The following is a 20,395-nucleotide window of genomic DNA, read 5'->3' as shown; positions in this document are numbered from 1 at the left end:
AGCACATGCTTCTATCACAGATTCATATCTGTCAGAATTATATGGTTAACCAAAGAGTATATTGTCTCTCAGTGTAGCTGAGAAGACCCATGCTTCTTGACTAGCATACCCAACTGACCCTTTAACCATTACTGTACCACTCAAAGCAGGTAGCTCTTTCAATAGACACTGAAGAAGGGTTGACTATATGAGTGAACAAACATTAATAACAGAAAATAATAAGTCCACTAACCTTACCACAGCCAACACTACCAACTATAGCTAGCAATGGTTTCTCCTATTAATATATGTCTGAACATGAACATGAACATACATGAAATTTCTTACTTTATTGACAGTAAATGATACGTCATTAAGAGTCAATTTATCACTATCTAGTGACCAAGAAGCAGTTAGTCCTTGCACCTTTACAATGTTAGTATGTTCTTCATTAGGAGATGACAACGACTCAAGAGCAATGTATTCATTGGATGAATCTGCCAATGGAGAGTATTTATACATTAAAGTGACTTAATTTTCTAATGTACCAGAGTCTAAAAATTGTTCCAACTCATCCAGCAAAAGGAAATTCTAGTCAATAGCAATTAGAAATTTATCAACATAGTACTAGTTACTTTGATTCTCCTTCCGGCAACAACAGCTGCTGCTTGCTGTATCACTGATATAGATGTTTGAAGAAGAGAGATGCGAAGAAAACTCAAGAAAGAAAATGCAATGAATACTTTCCTTGGAGTGATCTGTGCATCAGGAGTATTGACATAAACAGTAAACAGACAAAACATTATAAATGAGACAGTGACAGTGTCACAAGTCAAACCGATAGCTTGAACCATAAAATACTTAGCAATCAAATATATTTCACTCCTAAATAAAATGAATAATGAAAATAACTTTTTGATTTCATACTTCCTAATAGCTGCCACTACATTACTAAAAGCATATTCCCATGCATACATCTTAATGACTCTGATTCCACTGATGACTTCATTCATGACCTTCACTCTTCTATCTGTCATTTTTGCAGCATTCAATCTACATTAGGACAAAAAATAATAGCAAATGAATTGAGTGTGTACATGATATTGTGACAAATACATGTATATATGTACTGCCTTGCCTTAGCTTGCTGGAAAAGTAAGCAATTGTCAGTTGAAGGGGAATCTGAAGTAGAACAAGAGCAGTAGCCACAAATGCACTCCACTGGAGTTCAAGATACAACAGGTAAGTAACTACTACTATATGTATGGGACCAATCCAGTAATAATGACAGAAAAGGAAAGGCTATATAACGATGAGTGAAATTAACAATATGAGATCATTGATATTAACCAAGTCAAACTTGTGGACATCATTTGATACCAAGTTAACAATGTGACCAATAGTCTTTTGACTAACTGTAGATTGACTGAGAGAGAGTATCTATAAGTTATAGGCGCATAATGCAAAATATTCTTACAATAAGGGAAGGATTCAGACTGTGCTAAAAAGTGTAACTGACCTTTTGGTACAGAGCAGAAGTCATTGTAATTCTTGTAAGCATCCCAAGAAGATAAGATGCGTGGAAATTGTAAGCATGAAAAAAGACAATAGCAAGAGACAATAAAGCCAGTCCCATTGCATAAAGGTAAGCATCACGTGTGTCATCAATTGATGGAGATGAAAGAGTGAAATAGTCAGCAAGTAATCCTATCATCTCAGACATAGTAATAAAACAACCTACCTAATTATAATAATTACACAAAACTAATGGAACGTATTCATAAAAATTATGTACCTCAAGAAACAAGAACAGCCCTTGTTTAAAATGATAACCCCAAAACATTTTGAACAGTATCAATAGCATTCTCGGGGACCCACCATACTTCTTTCGTTTCAGCTCTAGTTTCCAATATCTGTGGATGCAAATAAAATTTGAAAAGGCTGTGGCAGCAAAAAAATTAATTTTGACATAAATTTTACGCTGCAAAAATCTAGACCAGGTTTTAAAAATAAAGTAACTTACTTGTTGAATTTGGCTAAGAGCTCATTGGAATCAGCTTCAGAAGGTCTTTCATACAAATCACTTACTTCTAAACTCCTTCTACATCCCAACCAGAAGAGTGGATCCACCCAACTGCAATGTACACAAGAATAACAACCACTCACAGTGTTGTAGGTATTGAACTTACCAAAAGAAAATCCTAGCAAGCACATTAAATTTCAGCCTTTCTCTTGGATTGGCTGCTAGTCGAGTAGAGTTCATTCCAACACCAGCTAGCCCGGCCCATCTAATTAGCCACACCCATATTTGCCATATCTGCAGAGCCTAAGGAGGTGTGGCTCAGTGGTAAAAATACATGATTGTGTGCACTGAGTAGAACTGTAGAAGTTAAAGAAACGCATCAAGGTTCTTCCAGCAGTTAGTCCAAGAGACACAATTTTACTCTAGCAATCAAGTTTTGACACTTTCACTGGACTGTGACAACTGAACTCTAGCAATCAAGATTTGACACAACTGCATGCTGACAGTTTAAATTACAGACATTCTCATATCTATGAGACTATCAGAATAATGCAATCAAAACTATTGCAATCAAAACTATTGCAATCAACTTTTAATACCTACAGTGGTAATAATGCAGGACAAATTTAGTTTTAAAATCATACATTCTGACTTCAATTTTTTAAGTTGCGGCAATTTTAAGAAAATACCAAAATTCTGAAAAAACCCAAGGCTATAGCCCATGGTTTTTTTTCAAAAATGGCTCCAAAATTACCTTCAATTTTTATTACATTTTTTGATACACATTGATGTCCTTATGCTGTGTAGAAAGTTTGAGCTGATTCCGACTTTAATTTTTTAAGCTACAGCCATTTTAAGAAAACAAAAAAATTCTGAAAAATAGCCAAAGCTATAGCCTTGGTTTATTTGCAAAAATAGCTCCTAAATCACCCCAAATTTTTATTACATTTTCTGATGCTTATTGATGACCTTATGCTGTGCAGAAAGTTTGAGGTATGTTGGGCTCTTTGTTTTATTTAATACCAAATTACCAATGGGAAAAGAACTGTAATACTACTGTGGTGTGAGAAATAGAATGATAAAGTCCATAAGTCAATTTTTTTGTTCTTATTGTTTAGAATTAACTGTAGCCTAAGGTTATTTAGTTGTACGGTGGTATTATAGCCAGCCCCTCCTAATAGACATAGAAAACTGTATTCATAATGTAAAAACAAAGTGAGCTGAGTGACGTCATGTAACAGCCTTCATTATATAAATGCCAAAGCATTGTTTTAGGAAACAGTAACGTAGCTAGTGTTTGTGCAATCATAGTTTTGTGTTGTGATAACTAAAGCTATTAATTACTTTTCTTGCTCTTGTACTGGATAAAATATTGAGTTTAACAAAGATGGTACTGATGATAAACTTCTTGTTTTTTATAACCGTTTTATATCAAGGTGAGCTTAAGTTTTAAATTCTGTTGAATGTTGATGTGCTTTTATCACAGAAACTGTATTGGGACAGCAGAATTGTACAGACAAGTTTATGGACCTTTCACTTGTGAAGTACAGAGCACAGAATATAGGAAAAGAGAGCATAACTGAACAATATATGGCCAGTAATGCTTTAAGAGTCCTTTGGGAGTATCAGTTCAATTGTTCATCTGCTAATATAACCAGCCTCATACTTGGAATTAACATAAGAAGAGTTACTGATTGTCACAGACTATTTCCCAGTGTTCAGGTCTTCACATCTAATGGCAGTCATTATGATCTAGTAACTGGCAGTGAGAGAATTATATACTATACCACCTCTAATGTCAGTACCAATGGAATGTTTGAATATCTACTTGATCCTCCTATAAAAGTAATGAATGGAGATGTGTTAGCTATATCACAACCATTCAAGAAGTCTAGTGTTGTGAGGGTCCACTACATCAATGGAATCAATTTTAGCAGTAGCATGGAGTATCTTATTGGGTCTGAAACTATTGACTTGGGTAACTCTGTAATATCTAATGAGTTAATACTAGTGTATCCAATAACAAGTAAGACATTAAATTTCTTCTGCAATCGACTTACCTTATGCTATTTATCATTAGGTGGATACTGTGTTAATAGTACAAATTCAATTACTGCTGCATTTATTAAAGAGAAAGCTCTTGAAATACAAAGATCACAGCCATTTCATTACTTGAGTCAATATATTTATCCACAAATTGTATTTTCATGTAATGGATCAGTTACAAAGTGGATATTTGGAGCTTACAGTATGGGAAGTTCGAGTCAACCTGAGCTACAAATATGGCGTCAAACAAGTACCAATAATTACAGAAAAGTAGCATCTAGTTTAGTTGATACTAGTATATTGGTTGGTCCTAATCTCTTTGAGTTTATTCCTCAGGCTCAACTGCAGTTCCAGGAAGGAGATATGCTTGGTGTTTACAGTAACATCAATAATGAAGATAGTTTAGTATTATACGAACAAAGAGAGAGTGGACCAATGAACCTTGAGATTGGTCCTGTGTTTGACTCTCCTTTACCAACAACAGTATCTCATCAACTTGATGCAGTCACTAACAATGATTTTCCATTAGTTACTGTGGAAATAAGTCAGTCATTAGATAATTCATAAATTTTAATCTAATATCAACAGGTAGTGGTATTCAGCCTATTTCTGCTATGTACACATCAAGTACTACAAAAGGGACACTAATCATTTCAGTAAGTAATCATTAACAATTTTTACCTTGAACTCTCTTGTTGATACTCACCTTCCAGTCTTCATTGATAGCAGATAAATCTATTCTTGTGTCTTCTCTCAGTTTTCAAACTGATTCAACCCAGCCTCCATTGGAAACAGCTACTGTAGTGTCAATCCAGCCTCCATTGGAAACAGTTACTGTAGTGTCTACTCTGACTGAAGCAACTCCTACTCTCACAACACTTTCCTGTAGTAAAATTTCATCAGATCTAGGTAAGCCATAACTGGATAAACCTTTATGTTTTTTCTTTATACTATACTACCATATAGTACCATGGCTAATTGGAGGAGCTGTAGGAGTGTTTCTGTTTATAATTCTTTTCTGTCTGCTAGTAGTAGGATGTACTGTTGCTTTTATGAAGAAGCGAAAACGTAACTTTGGCTTAGAAGCCTCTCGAAATTATGCTTTGGAGCCTGATTATATCACTGTTGATATTGAAACAAGGATGGGCAGTGCTCTAAATATGGCTAAAGATGAGGACAATTATGTATTTATGACTTAATTGATGCGAAATAAATACTAACTGGTAATTTTTGCTTATAATTGTTATGCATTTATTTAGAGATATGTAGTTTTGTAAATGTTGCTTATTAGATTAAATAAAATAGCTCTTTTTATTGTCACTTGTAAAATCTTCAGATAATATGCACATTAATCTACTAGCTGTCCAAAACAAACTTTATGCACTCTTGGATAAAAGTCTGAGAAATATAAAATGAAGCAAGTTGCATAGCATGATACACAATTGTTGCATGCATTGTGATAGCACGAACTTTTGAAAAGAAAATTGATTAAAAAAACTATACAAATCTTACTTTGGAAAATGTATCAATTATAAAAACAAAGGTGATTGTTTGTAGAATTTACTTGTGTATTTATCAGTGAGATTGGTATCAAATAGGAATAGAAAAAGATAACAATAGATAAGATTTGTTGTTTTATGATGTTGATATAACAACTATGAAGACAAAACATTGCCTGAAAAAACAATAGTAATAATGCGCTTGCACAATGTGTCATGAAACAGCAACAGATATTCTTCCTCTTATGAACCTGGAAAGATGATACTGATAAAGTTCTTGTTTATTACAGCTATTTTGTATTTAGGTGAGCAAAGTTCTATTAAAAACTTGATAATGATTATTATACATGATTTATTTACCAAAGGGCCTGTAGTTGGACAGCAGGAATGTGTAAAAAAGTTCATGGACCTTTCACTTGTGAAATACAGAGCACAGAATATAGGAACAGAGAGTATGACTGGACAGTTTATGGCCAGTTATACTTTAAGAGTCCTTTGGGAGTATCAGTTCAATTGTTCCTGTGTTAACATAACCAGCCTCATACTTGGAATTAACATAAGAAGAGTTACTGATTCTCGAAGACTATTTCCTAGTGTTCAGGTCTTCACACCTAAAGGCAGTCAATATAACCTAGTAACTGGCAGTGAGAGAATTATATATTATACCACCTCTAATGTCAGTACCAATGGAATGATTGAATATCCACTTGATCCTCCTATAAAAGTAACAAATGGAGATGTGTTAGCTATATCACAACCATTCAAGAAGGCCAGTGTTGTGAGGGTCTACTACATCAATGGAATCAATTTCAGCAGTAGTATGGAGTATCATATTGGATCTAAAAATATTGACACAAGTAACTTTTTAGTATCTAATGAGTTAATATTAGTGTATCCAGTAACAAGTAAGATGTTTATATAAATCTTCTTATTACCCTATCCTGTCCATTATAGGTGGATACTGCGTTAATAGTACAAATTCTATTACTGCTGAATTTGTTAAAAAGAAAGCTCTTGAAATACAAAGATCACAACCTTTTTATTACTTAAGTCAATATATTTATCCACAGATTGTATTTTCATGTAATGGATCAGTTACAAAGTGGATATTTGGAGCTTACAGTATGGGAAGTTTAAGCCGACCCGAACTACAAATATGGCGTCAATTAGGTCCTAACAATTATAATAAAATAGGATCAAGTTTGATTAATGCTACGAAAATGATTGGTTCTAATCTTTATGAGTTCATTCCAGAGGTGCCACTGCAGTTCCAGGAAGGAGATATGTTTGGTGTCTACAGTAATAATATGGTTAATGGTGATAGCTTAATTTTGTATGAACAAAGAGAGAGTGGGCCAATGAACCTACGAATTGGTCCTAGGCTTGTTTCTCCTTTATCAACTATCTCATTTCTAAAGCTTTATCAATTTACTAATGATTATCCATTAGTTACTGTGGAGATAAGTTAGTCCTCCCACTAATAACATCACCATTTAAACATTTTGATAGGTCAGTCTACAGATCTAGAAGAGAGCTCAACCACTGAAGTAAGTTTTATAGACTTATTCATTATAACTTTCATTAATTCTTTATAAAGTACTCTGGATCCCCATATCCTTCTCAATTGATATCAAAACCTTCCCAAAGTGAGTCTTTAAATTAAACTATTGACTATCAATATGTTTCTTATATACATGCATATATAGGCCTATCTGTATCTGCAAAATGGCTAATTGGAGGAATTATAGGAGCAATTACAATTATAAGTCTTGCCTCTATCCTAGTGCTAGCATGCATTATAGTTTTTATAAAGAAAAGAGTAAATCTACACAACAGTAAGGAACCAATAGTTTGAACATATTACAGAATTATACCGTATAGGTACTGATTATTCTATCATTGACACCAGAAAAGATGATACCAAGAAGGATGATACCAAGCAGGATGATACTCTAATTATGAATGATATGACTAGTGTTACTCCTATGCAGGATAATTCAGCTTATGGGTCTACTCATGACGCAGCAGTTAATGAGAATCCAGCATATGATAGCTACAGCGATGGCACTTACTTGTACATGAGTAATAACTTGTATGCCACAGTTGATGAAGTGAAGCAAGATCAGGATGATGATCAGTACATATAAGGGTCATTAGGATCGACCTCATTTTTACTTATTATACTAAAAGTAGATAGCACCATTATTAGTGTCATCAATATACTATACGTCTATTATCATTTATGCCAATTTTTTGATAGTCAACCTTAAACTTTGAAATTAGATATTCTTTGTAAATAATCAAAGGTGATATAGTGAAAGTTGTCCTTTATTTTTCATAATTTTGTGATGTCATACATGTTGACTTTATATGGGCATGCATGCATGAATGCAAATTGAAAGTGATTTTTACTCTTTACTCTGTGTGTTTTATTTCTTAGAAGTCCACAGGTACTAATGTTTAACATGTGGGAGTGATTAGTAGCATAGATTACGAAAATACTGAATACATAGATACAAGAGCAGATACTCTTGTTGATAGATATACATTATAACTTCATCAACTTCATGATATGTAGACACAATATAAAAACAAACCTCCTTTTATATTCTAATGAGCAATTAAACCGCGTGCCTTGTATACCAACTTTGAACTAGACACAAAACAGATGCAATAGCAGTGTCTTAAGCTAATAACACATTATGTTGTACCTTCTTAAATCATACTATATGATATTGTGCATCTAATACATGTACAACTACAACAGGCTTGTACATGTATTCTATATTATAGCATTGAAGGCTTTGATAAGCTTTGTCTTCAATTTCAAGTACATAAAGCAAGTACTAGTTGTATAGAGCAGTGGGCTCTGTTACAGGGAAATTGTTATCTTGCTCGCAGCCAAATATTTTCAATGTTGAATGATGACATGATTTGTTACTTAAAATGAAAAAAACATTTTAATACAATTGATCAATTTAAAATGAAAACGAGTTCTGTCAGTATCTACATGAAGGCCACTGATATGAAGATTAAGTGATTCCAATTGTCGCCTTCTGTCATATTTCATTTGATCATTACAAAAAGCGAAAGCTCTTGGTCTTGCTCTGTACCATAACTCATCTTCACTGGCAGGCCTAGGTCTATGGTCTCCTGATTTCTTCACTGAATTCTGCAGCTGCTTCCCATCATGTGATACCAAAGACCAGCACTCCTGCCTTTTGTCATGACCATCACTTTCTACCTCATTAGCAGCAAGACTCAAATCAAATGATTGACTTCTTGTGAGTCTAGGACTAGGAGAATATGTAGTTTCCTGCAGATCCAGCAGAGGATAGAGACCAAAGCCTCCTTGAAAGCAGTAGACAGCTCCAATCAGTGATGTAGACTCAAATTCACTGACATTAGAAGCAACTGATTCTGATGAGCACATCCTATTCTCTTCTTCAGATGATCTTCAACTATGAAAACTTAGCTCACTCCTGCATTCTTTATATGGGCTACACTGGTTTTGCATAATCAGCAGGGGAATTTGTATAACTTCCTGTTTGAATGTAGTAGCAATACAGTAGTAATGTGTGTGCGGTGGTGGATGAAGTATGGCATACATCATGTCATGCCTATCAAAATAAAATTAAACTTTTAAACTTTAACTTTTAATAGTGTTAAAAATAATAATCACAATGACTCTACAATTCTACAATAATATTAAATGCTATGCATGAAATGTTGAATAAGTCTTGCAACGGTCTTGCATGCGTGGCCACCATGTTTTTCATACTCCTCCGCCACTTCTCCGAACGGGTAGACCCATTTCTTGTTGCTGCCTCCTAACAATCTCAGCCATACGACTATTAGCAACTTCACCAGTTCTGATAGCACTCATTAGCTACAGTGTAAAGGACGTTTACATAATGAATGATGATCACTAACAATGTAAAAGTATTATACATTATTGTTGTATTGTACAATGTATTGTGCTTTTTATAATACTGTATAGCTGATCATTTGGATGGGGGACATTTCGACAAAATTACTAAATTTTAGAGATTGGCGGCCCATCCTGGTTTTTAATTTGGCAAGTTTGTGGCCATGCACCGTTGAGCATGGACATAATGGTTCAAACCTGTACATGTAAAAACAATTATAATGATGGACTATCAATACATGTACATATATGTACACGTACATAATGAAAGAATAACATTTTACATGAATGTACATGTACATGTACATTATCGTCAAGAATGTACATGTATATTGTTTGAATGCATGTAAGAGTACACACAGCTGCATTAGGACTGTGCCCAACAAACTACATGTACATGTACACCTCCCATGACTGTACACTCAATAGTGTTTCGTATAAACACTTACAGTACCTGTAAAAACTCTTCTTCTTCAATAGTTGCATTCTTGTTGATGTCTACCTCAGCAATGAGGTCCCTTAGTTCCCGATCTGATACAGTCTCTCCCATATCTTTCAGAGCTCGTTTCAGGTCATATATTGATATGTGACCATCATTGTCTTTGTCAAGGCTCTTGAATATTTGCGTGTAGCGTTTGGCTTCTTGATAGGAGAGCTTTATTTCAACGTTACGAACCTCGTGATGAATCTGAAGACCCATTGTTTCAAGGAAGTGTCTCGCTTCTGATATTTGTTTCTACATTAAAAACCCGAATAAGCTAATGTGCAATATAATGTACAAAATACAAACTCAACAGTTAATTTTACTGACTGAAATCTATGTTTTGGAAATTACTTAGTAGAAGTCTCAACCAGATCAAAGCAAATCAAGTTACTCGTTAAAGACAAAGAGTTTATATAAATAAACTCATACTGTAATAAATATTACCCATAAATTTCAACTACATTGTACATGTACATATATTTTAATTTTTGGCCTAATTTTGTTAAAGTTAATGGCCGTAAATATGATTGTCAATGCACATTTAGTTGTAAAAATTGTTAAAATTAACAGACGTTAATACGCCCACCATTGCAAAAACGTTAAACATAAAGCTTATTAAATTATTTAGGATCACAGTACCTTTTTCTCGTCCTTGCTCCAGCCTAGCTCCTTTCCCATTATCTCCACAACACGAGGCAGTGCCTCCTCTGCAGCCTGCACATCAAGGAAGGCTAGACTAGTCCTTCTAGCTATGACATCAATGGCAGTACAGGCATACTCTTTGATAGCGTAGAGAACATTAGCTTCAATGTATGGGAACTCTTCCACAATCCTCTTTCCTTTCACAGGCCAGCGTCTACCTGTAAACTGTGCCATTTCTGCAACACGTGGGGCTTTGTCACCATATGTTTTACTCAAATATTGAGCTACCTGTGAACAAAAAGATATACTGTACTTAATGCTACTGTATGTGTAACAACAGAAGTGAGCAAGAACTAATAACATGAGTTAGAGGAAGAGAGAGGAAGGGAGGGGGTGATAAAATGAGATTGTGTGTAAGAAAAGTGAAGAGAGAAAGGAAGATACAATTTAAAAAAGGGAAGGAGAGATGAGCAAATAGAGTAAAGAGGGGGAGAGAGAGGAAGGAAGACTGGGCCACGTTATTAAATTAAATTAAGTAATTATATTACATTGATTATACCTCCACTTCAATCCCATAGTCTTGGACAAGACGAATGAATGAGGTTGGTTGCCACGCTTCCCCTCCCTCCAGTATAAACCCATCTGTCTGACACCCTCTGGGGTCATTCAACCCACCAACAGAAACTGCTTTATCAACTGTGTCCCTCGCCATAGCTCTATAGGTAGTCCACTTACCTATTGATTGATTGTGAAGGAATGAGTGAGAATAAACAAGGGAAGAAAGACAAGAGAGGGAAAATAAGAGAATATACAAAAAACTTAGAACTAAATGTACATGTACATGTAGAAGTGTGGGCTCTTTACTAATGCTTCAAGTTGCACCAAAATTGGAAAAAAGTCCCTGTACTATATAGGTCAGAGATTTTAGCCAAATTTCCCCAAAATCATGTATACATGTAAATGTAATACGATACATTAAATAGGATTAGTGAGGATACCTCCTGCTATTGTGACCATCTTGCTGTTACTGACTTCAATGACATGATTGCGTGATATTGACTGAGTGTTCTTTGAGTTAGGATCACTGACAAGAGGCCGGATACCGCTCCAGGCAGCAAGGACATCACCTCTACGAACTAACAAAATAATAATGTACATACACTTATCCTGTGTAACCAAATCACAGTAATAGTAATGATATAATTACCAGATAGATCAGGACTAAGATAATCTTTAATTTCTTTTAAAATGAAGCGTATGTCTTCTTCGGTTGGTTGTGGGCTATGAGTGACATCAGTTGGGGAGTCAGTAGTACCAGCTATAGTCTTACCTACACAAGAACAACAATAATAATAATGTATTGTATATTGTGGCTATTATCATTATCATTTCTATTTTCTTGTACTATTATTTATTATCTCATGAATCACAGCTGCTACAGTTCCACTGAAATGGCTTATATAATTCAGAAAGTGTGTGTGTTTGTGTGAATCAAAAACAATAAACAGAGTCACAATCAGTCTCTGTGTCTCAAGGATACACTATGATCTTCATCAATACACATGATGCAATAAGTAAACTTTGGACAAAAATAAAGGCATTACTGGTATGCTTGTGCACAGGTGGGCCATTGTGACTAATTAAAGGATGGATCAAGAGATACATGCACATGCATTTACCTACCTCTTACATGTAAAGCACACATACATGTAGTTTATGTAAGATACATGTATATAAACAAAAGGAAATCTAATTAGTAAGAGATAAGAGTTATCAGTCATGAAACTTTAAAGGCTACATATATATCCCAATTAATGCTCTTACTCATTGCACTGAGTTTAATGCTCATCTACAATGTACTAATAGATATATACACATGTACATGTACACTGTACATGTACATGTACATACAGCAAATTGCAGAGGTTTTGTACTAAATTCACAAACCAATCAATAAAGTCTATGAACTTCAAAGGGACTGTCTATATTGAGGCGTGATCTTGTATTGTCTGATCACATTAAACAACAGACAAACTATGACTGCCAATTTGCAAGGTCTATGCCAATACCTATAATACAATGTGATGTGTGCCCATCAGTTTATTAACACCAACTACAGTTACTAGTAACATTGTACATGCATAGACTTTATATGTGGCCTCATTAAATGATAATCACTCCATACTTATAAGTGGAGTGATTATTACATTCTCTGAAGCACATGCTGACCTCATAACACACTACAAGATAGCAATACTAAGAAGGTTGCTGAGCTGGCAGTACAATAAGGATAATGAAGCTGATACAAGTAGTGAACTTTAGTTGCACACGTACAGTACATGTGGCTGCCTAGCTTGCAACCATTGATGAGGTTAAATTCCAAGCTCATTAACTAAGAGGGTGGGATAAGACAACAGGAAATCCCCCCACTGCTACTGTATAATATAAGATTATAATGACTGGTAGACATTACAGCTTGGGAAGGCAGCCTTCAACTTGTTCCAAAGATTACTTTCACTCCCATGACATATGCCGACAGACTGTTTCCTACTAAATACTACACATTACATCAGATAAAAGCCTTAGCAATCAACGACCCATACTGTACATGTACATGTACATTACATGGACGTGTACAACGTACATGTATATGTAATGTACAGAAGTAGCGATACAAGGTTGAAACACTCTCTAATAATTATACATGTACGTGTACATGTAATGAGAAGTACAGTACACATTGTATTTGGAGAGAAAAAAACTTACGCTAGTGAAAACATTCTCAGAACATTTTTAGAGCAGCATACACCTGTTTACTTTTTATTATATAAACTGCATGTACATTGAACACATATAATAACCCTTGCAACAAGAGTTTATGTTGGTTCATTTTGTTAAGTGAGTGATTTCTTTATTGAGAATAACAACTAAGTAGCTGTTACTCCCTTATAAGGAAGGCAAGGCAGATTACCAATTTTACTCTCCTTGCAAAGTTAGTGAAAGATAGTGCAATATCTCTTGTAGTTCGATCCCATCACATGATCAGAAATCAAAACATACGCATGAGCTTCCCATTAAATAATAAAGATGTGTCAATTGCATCATTTTAATTTACTATACAATATCAACCTAATAGGGTCAGTGAACCCTCACTTGACCCTAAGACATACTTTACACTGTATACCTATAATGAGGAAATCCCTTTAATGTGGAAAGTGAAAATTACTAACTGATAATGACAAGTCAATGTTCGAGTACTTTTGCTGATATGTGTTCATTAAAAAACAGTCCAACAATAAATTGTTTGAAGTAGTGCATGAAACTACATGTACATGTAGCTACAATTTGGAATACAGTCAAACTTGTCTGTTATGGACCCAATAATACTGTCCTGATTATGGAAGTGTCTTTATTCAGAGGCTCAATAGTACACAATTATATTGTATTGGGAGATTTGGGACTGGAAATACCTGTCTTGATTATAGAGGCCTACATGTACACAGTACACACGCAATTGCATAAGTACAGCATCCATTGGACTGTAGCATACGTGTACACTACAACTTCAAATTATTTTAATCAAGTGATATTTAGTTTTAAGTACAGTACATGTACATGTAAGAAGGGGCCAAGCTAATAAATACAGTACTTGTTTCACAAAAATATTAAATGTGAAAGCTACTGATACGTGCATCTCTTGGCTATATACACATTTACAGCATAAAATAACAAATATTGGCAAGGAAGACGACTGCTTACTATAACATAAAGAGGAAATTAATACGACGAATGAAATCCGTCTGTTACGACTATTTAGAAAAAAATCATAACATGAAACTTGCGCAAGACTTTCCTCTTTTGCCTTGTGCAATGAACAGAAAAACAAACAGTCACATTTAATGTTTTTTTTACTGCGCATAAGATACAATACTGGCAGTGTCACTCAACAAGGATACAATCATACATGCACATGTACATGTACATGTACATCTAATAATTGACTAATACACTATCCTCATTGTACATGTACATACGTATAAAGGAGGTAGGTGGTTGATAACTAAAAGCACTCACTCCAGGATTCCCCACAGGATTGTGGCATAACGCTCCTGTAGCTTCTAGTAAAAAGTCCCTGTATAGGGTCTTTGGCCAAATTTTGCCAAAAAATTACTAGGTAAAAATTCTCTGTTTTAATATTTTTTTCAAATACACATATATGTTCTTATGTTATGTAGCAAGTTTGAGCTGATTCTGATCAAAATTAGATTTTTTATAAATTTCTAAAGTTATTCAAAAATCAGATCAAAGTCCCTGTACTATAGTACAGTGTCTTTGGTCAAATTTCATCAAAAATGACTAGGTAAAATTATCCACTTTTATAATTTTTCCTAATACAAAAACACGTCCTTATGGTGTGTAGAGAGTTTGAGTTGATTCCGATCAAAATTAGATTTTTTACAAATTTTTAAAGTTGCTCCAAAATTGGGCCAAAGTCCCTGTACTATAGTACAGTGTCATTGGCCAAATTTTGCCAAAAATGACTAGACGAGAATTCTCTATTTTTATTACATTTTCTGATGCATATACATGTACTTATGTTGTGTAGCAAGTTTGAGTTGATTCCGATCAAATTTAGATTTTTTACAAATTTTTAAAGTTGCTCCAAAATCGGGCCAAAGTCCCTGTACTAAGTACAGGGTCATTGGCCAAATTTTGCCAAAAATGACTAGACGAGAATTCTCTATTTTTATTACATTTTCTGATGCATATACATGTACTTATGTTGTGTAGCAAGTTTGAGTTGATTCCGATCAAATTTAGATTTTTTACAAATTTTTAAAGTTGCTCCAAAATCGGGCCAAAGTCCCTGTACTATAGTACAGTGTCTTTGGTCAAATTTCACCAAAAATGACTAGGTAAAAATTATCCACTTTTATAATCTTTCCCAATACAAAAATATGTCTTTATGGTGTGTAGAGAGTTTGAGTTGATTCCGATCAAAATTAGATTTTTTACAAATCTTTAAAATTTATGTACATGTACATGCAATAGCTTTTCAATAACAACAATAATAATGCACATGTATGTAAATAAAACCATATAAATAAATTTATTTGTTCAGCCATAACAAAAGACAGGTACATGTACAACAAATAGCTAACCTTCCCAAGGTAGGAAGAAGATGACTCGCCCATCACTGGTGGAAGGGTCCAGTAGGCCCATTGTACGGGGACTATAGTAATCAGGTACCACTATATGGACGCCAGCACTCGGCTGACATATGTTAGGAACCTCTGGATTATCCATGTGACGAATCCGGTCGGTAAACGGACCTATTTATACAATAAAAATATAATAATAATATTGAATGACTAATACAATAAAAAAAATAATAATAATAATAGTACTGAACGACTAAAAAATTATGTGGTTCTGGTTTGATAATTTTGAGAAAAAGTAAAAATTTGAAAATTAATTTTTCTATCAAGCTACATCTATACTGCAGGCCAGTATAAAATAAAATCCAAAAAAGGATTTTGTGGACTCATTTATAAAAATTTTGGGGCACAAAATGTCTGAAAATATGATATCATTTTTCATCATGATAATTAATTTACATGTATAGCGTCATACAGTGAAAGTGACGATGTTATGTTATTGTTATTAGAAGTTAAGCTGACTAACATAAAAGTATCTATCTAAACACTTCACAATTCACACGCTACGTTTGCATGTCAAAAATTATTAAAGCAAGTTTTTGGATTCAGATAGAAGCAATATACATGTAATAACAATATTAATAGTAAAGATTATTTGATGCTAAAGTCCATTTGGATTTGCATTTAGGAACTGATTACAGACCCCACCCAATAATTAACACAATGCAATAATATTATTGTGAAGAGTATGGCTGTACTTTCTGCATGGGTTTGGTTATACAACCAACTTGGAACTATAAAGCTACAAGTACCACAATAAATGGGGCATAAAGGAGAGGCCAATTTGGCCAAAAATGGTTAAAAGAGAATTCTCCATTTATATAATTTTTTTTCTGATACACACACACATACACACATATATATGCACTTATCTTGTGTAGAAAGTTTGTGCTGGTTTGGATCAAAATTAGTTTTTTAAAAATCTTTAAAGTTGCTCAAAAATTGGACAAAAGTCCCTGTGCTATAGTGCAGGAGGTTTGGCCAAATTTTTCTTATAATGGCTTGGGGAGAATTTTCTATTTTTATTGCATTCTTGGTACATGTATATACATGTATCTTGCATACCGGTAGAATGTTTGAGTTGATGACTTGATTCCAATCAAAACTAAATTTTTTATAGCTAATTCCAATTTGGCCAAAGACACTGGGCTGGCTACACATGTATTATAGCAATATAGCCACATGCAGTGTATTACATGCATGTACATGTAGAAAGTTGAAGCTGGTTATAAATTAAATTTAACAATAGTATACATGTATAATATAAAATGTTTACATGCACAATAACAATAAGAGTGATATAATTATTTTTATTGTTTAAGCAAAAGTAAAAATGACAAAAATGGAGCTTACAATATTTATTATTTATTATAAGATAGAACTAACCAGTTGCATTGATTACAACTTTAGCAAATATGTTCCATTCCTTTCCAGTGAGTGTGTCCCTCACGTGAGCTCCTTTCACCAGATCCTTCTCTTTAATGAGGGACAAGACCTCTACATGGTTGGCTATTTTGGCTCCTTCTCTAGCAGCTGTTAGTGCTATTGCAAGATTCATTCTAGCATCATTGTGCTGACCTATGTAGTAAGAGAAAAATAATCATTGTACTAACAGAGAACTGTGTACCAAAAGGTATCTGTATGTGTACATGTACATGTATGAATGCCTAAATCATACTTATAGATACGAATTAGTTTTCACGCCTCTCAGTATGTTAACTGTTCAATAAATGTCATGTCATGTACATGTACTGTTTCAGCTAATAGTATTAAAACTTGTCATGTCTCGGAGAAATAGCTGAAACAGCTAGTCCTTAATTAATAGTGATTATGAGACATTCCATTTTTAATTATACGTGTAGGTGGAATAATAATCATGGAAAAAAATAATAACAATATTCATAGTTCTAAAATAACCGTCCCTCAATCAATATTAATTACATTGTATATGTACACATATATACACATACATGTGTGTACATTGTAGTTACATGTACATGTATGTATCTATATGCCCACCTATATACATGTGTATAAAAAGTGGCTAGAATACAGTACATGTACATGTATACATCTCTGTATACTCCAGTGTATTAACTAAATTTATACAAATAGTTTATGACTAACCATCATAATAGACGAGCGCCCCACACAACCGATTCTTCTGTAGCATAGGGAACTCCTCCATTGCCTTAGCTTTGGATACATAAAATGAAGATTTGACCAGTTTCTTTCCAGAAACAAAATCATAAAGCTTGATACCACACCAGAAATAAGGAACCTGCCACCAGCTACACAACCAAAAACATATACAAAACATGATTAAAAATATAATTATTAATCATTAAATTCCCTATGACTATGATACATTGCAATGTTTATCAACATGATGGACTAACTGCATGACATTATTAACTGAAATATGATATACATATGTACATTTTAGATAATGCAGTTCTCATTCCATTACTAATAATGATAATAGTATTGAATTAGACACAAGTGTGTGCACACTGCACAGATGATACTACATGTATGTAGAACATTTGAGCTGACCATTTTTTAAAACTAGCCAATTTCTGAAAAAATCAATGCCCATGGTTTTTTCCAAAAAATGGCTCAAAAATCACCCCCTCCCCAATTTTTATTGAATTTTCTGATACGTATTGATGTACTTAAGCTATATAGAAAGTTTGAGCAGATTCTGACTTAAACTTTTCAAGTTATGAGCATAATGATATGTACATGTATTAAACATTTAATACAAGAAAGAAATAAAACAAGGAGCAAACAAAGCAATAAGAAATATGAATAAATACATTATCCTTTAATATTACATGTATAGTGGATGTAATATGAATAAATACACGTACATGTATATTACCATTCAATATAACATGTATAGTGCATGTAGAAATATAATTGTACATATACGTACGTGTACAATGGTGCTAACAGTAATAACAATTAATGATAACAATAGTAAGAACAAAATGACATCAGCAATCATTATCACAATACAATGGTAACATAACCCATTACACACATACATTACCTGTATATAGGAAGCATGATTGGTAGAGGGCGAGAGAGGTGGGGGGCTATCTCTAGGAGGTTAGCCCTTTCGTGTAAAGCTTCTCTGACTAATCTGTATTGCTCCAAGTCAAATCCCATTATTGCCTTCTGTAGGTATCTGACACCACCATGGATGAGTTTAGTACTGCGACTGCTAGTCCCTGAAGAAAAGTCGTCCTTCTCAACCAAAGCAACATTTAAACCTGGAGTGATGAGAGAGAGAGAGAAGGAGGGAGGGAGGGGAGGGGAGAGGAGGGGGGGAGGGAGAGAGAGAGAGAGAGAGAGAGAGAGTTGAATATAGGAAAATTAGAGAAAAGTTTGTGAAGTAAAAAAGGAAAGAGAAGAAAAGTGAGGGAAATTGAGTGAGAGAAAGATAAGCAAGAGGAAATGTAATAATATCATTAACATGTATGATGATACATGTACATGCATTACATGTACATGTATGTGTCACAATGATTTCATTATAGAACAAGTACATAGATATCAAATTGGCACATCAATACAATGAAGGAAACAGTTTAAAATGCTTGCACTTTTTGTTCTAATGAACTACATTAGGAGCATAAGTTATTAACGTTACAGGATTGCAATCAATACATTGATCAAGGTGAATTCTTAAGCACTACCAAATAATAATCACTTGCATGTGTACACATATACATGTATACATATACATGCAGTAAAAATAAAAAAAATTGATGAATATAAAAGAAAAAAATTAACCTAAAAATAAAGATAAATGGTTTAAATTAGTACTGGCAACAAGAAGTAATAGAAATGAAATAATACATTATGAAGCTTCACAATAATTAAAGATCAAAGAAGTTAATGTGTACACACCAATGACCATGAAGCTATACTAACAACATAACACAAATTAGCCAATTGACTTTCAACAGCTAATCATGATTGATCTAAATTCTAAAACTACAATAATACCAATGCACATGTACAGTACATGTAAATTATTATAAATATAAAATGACAAAAAAACATACATAACCTACCAATAAAGGAATGGACATTATGCACACACACACACACGAGCAGAGAATTAAATGCTCACCTCTAGTAACAGCATCAAGGGCTACACCAGCACCAGTTACACCACCTCCTATCACTAATATATCATACTGCTCTCCTCCTTGCAAGCTATTCAACTGTTCAGCCCTATTAATCAACCATGAACCCATACGTGAATTAATAGTGCTAATCATACCGGGTGGGTATTATCAGGTCTTTGTGAGTCCTTTTTCCTTCTGACACCTTTCGACCCTCAAATGCTTCACTCTCTCCTCCTCCCTGTCATCGTTAAAATATCAAAAGAAGAATATAATCTGGTGAGATACCTCATTGGAAACTAATGTCCACCCGGCATACCCCACAGTTCCAGCCAGTAAAGAACCGGCGACCAGTTTTAGCTTATGTGCTAACATTCCTAGAGAAAGTAAGCGGCCATTTTGATCACGTGATGCAAGTAACCCAGAGAGATGGAGG

At 34.1% G+C, this 20,395-nt stretch overlaps 4 protein-coding genes across 4 annotated transcripts in view; 2 read left to right on the top strand and 2 right to left on the bottom strand.

Annotated features, from left to right (window-relative positions):
* Positions 1-2,278, bottom strand: part of LOC100632420 (multidrug resistance-associated protein 4-like) — a 5,729-nt gene extending 3,451 nt beyond the window's left edge. Inside the window, exons 1-12 of the mRNA XM_019999742.1 lie at positions 2,169-2,278; positions 2,003-2,113; positions 1,775-1,892; positions 1,499-1,720; positions 1,330-1,419; positions 1,118-1,281; positions 907-1,032; positions 615-864; positions 528-570; positions 328-476; positions 233-277; positions 51-183 (exon numbers count right to left, since the gene is read on the bottom strand). Coding sequence (XP_019855301.1) covers positions 51-183; positions 233-277; positions 328-476; positions 528-570; positions 615-864; positions 907-1,032; positions 1,118-1,281; positions 1,330-1,419; positions 1,499-1,720; positions 1,775-1,892; positions 2,003-2,113; positions 2,169-2,242 — 1,525 coding nt within the window. The 5' untranslated portion in view covers positions 2,243-2,278. The remainder of the gene's footprint in view (positions 1-50; positions 184-232; positions 278-327; positions 477-527; positions 571-614; positions 865-906; positions 1,033-1,117; positions 1,282-1,329; positions 1,420-1,498; positions 1,721-1,774; positions 1,893-2,002; positions 2,114-2,168) is intronic.
* A 1,013-nt stretch (positions 2,279-3,291) lies between these two features.
* LOC109584143 (uncharacterized) lies at positions 3,292-5,377 on the top strand. The gene is made up of 6 exons (XM_019999743.1): positions 3,292-3,438; positions 3,489-4,028; positions 4,083-4,592; positions 4,637-4,704; positions 4,762-4,957; positions 5,015-5,377. The coding sequence occupies exons 1-6, from the start codon at positions 3,390-3,392 to the stop codon at positions 5,245-5,247; spliced, it is 1,596 nt and encodes a 531-aa protein (XP_019855302.1). The 5' UTR covers positions 3,292-3,389; the 3' UTR covers positions 5,248-5,377.
* A 404-nt stretch (positions 5,378-5,781) lies between these two features.
* LOC109584144 (uncharacterized) lies at positions 5,782-7,847 on the top strand. Its single transcript, XM_019999744.1, has 7 exons — positions 5,782-5,852; positions 5,913-6,452; positions 6,502-7,011; positions 7,057-7,094; positions 7,145-7,193; positions 7,254-7,382; positions 7,429-7,847. The coding sequence occupies exons 1-7, from the start codon at positions 5,807-5,809 to the stop codon at positions 7,692-7,694; spliced, it is 1,578 nt and encodes a 525-aa protein (XP_019855303.1). The 5' UTR covers positions 5,782-5,806; the 3' UTR covers positions 7,695-7,847.
* A 1,471-nt stretch (positions 7,848-9,318) lies between these two features.
* On the bottom strand, positions 9,319-20,388 carry LOC100632296 (glycerol-3-phosphate dehydrogenase, mitochondrial-like). Its single transcript, XM_011407339.2, has 13 exons — positions 20,248-20,388; positions 20,118-20,200; positions 19,965-20,068; positions 18,876-19,098; positions 17,948-18,111; positions 17,207-17,398; positions 15,764-15,934; positions 11,809-11,931; positions 11,600-11,737; positions 11,161-11,336; positions 10,599-10,889; positions 9,930-10,211; positions 9,319-9,436 (listed from the first exon to the last, which is right to left on the bottom strand). The coding sequence occupies exons 1-13, from the start codon at positions 20,332-20,334 to the stop codon at positions 9,323-9,325; spliced, it is 2,148 nt and encodes a 715-aa protein (XP_011405641.2). The 5' UTR covers positions 20,335-20,388; the 3' UTR covers positions 9,319-9,322.
* Between the last annotated feature and the right edge of the window lie 7 nt (positions 20,389-20,395).

Source organism: Amphimedon queenslandica, unplaced genomic scaffold, assembly GCF_000090795.2.
Source record: "Amphimedon queenslandica unplaced genomic scaffold, v1.1 AMPQUscaffold_13241, whole genome shotgun sequence".
Taxonomy (NCBI): Eukaryota; Metazoa; Porifera; class Demospongiae; order Haplosclerida; family Niphatidae; genus Amphimedon; species Amphimedon queenslandica.
The sequence above is the reverse complement of the archived record's forward strand: the minus strand, read 5'-3'. Positions and strand labels throughout refer to the sequence as shown.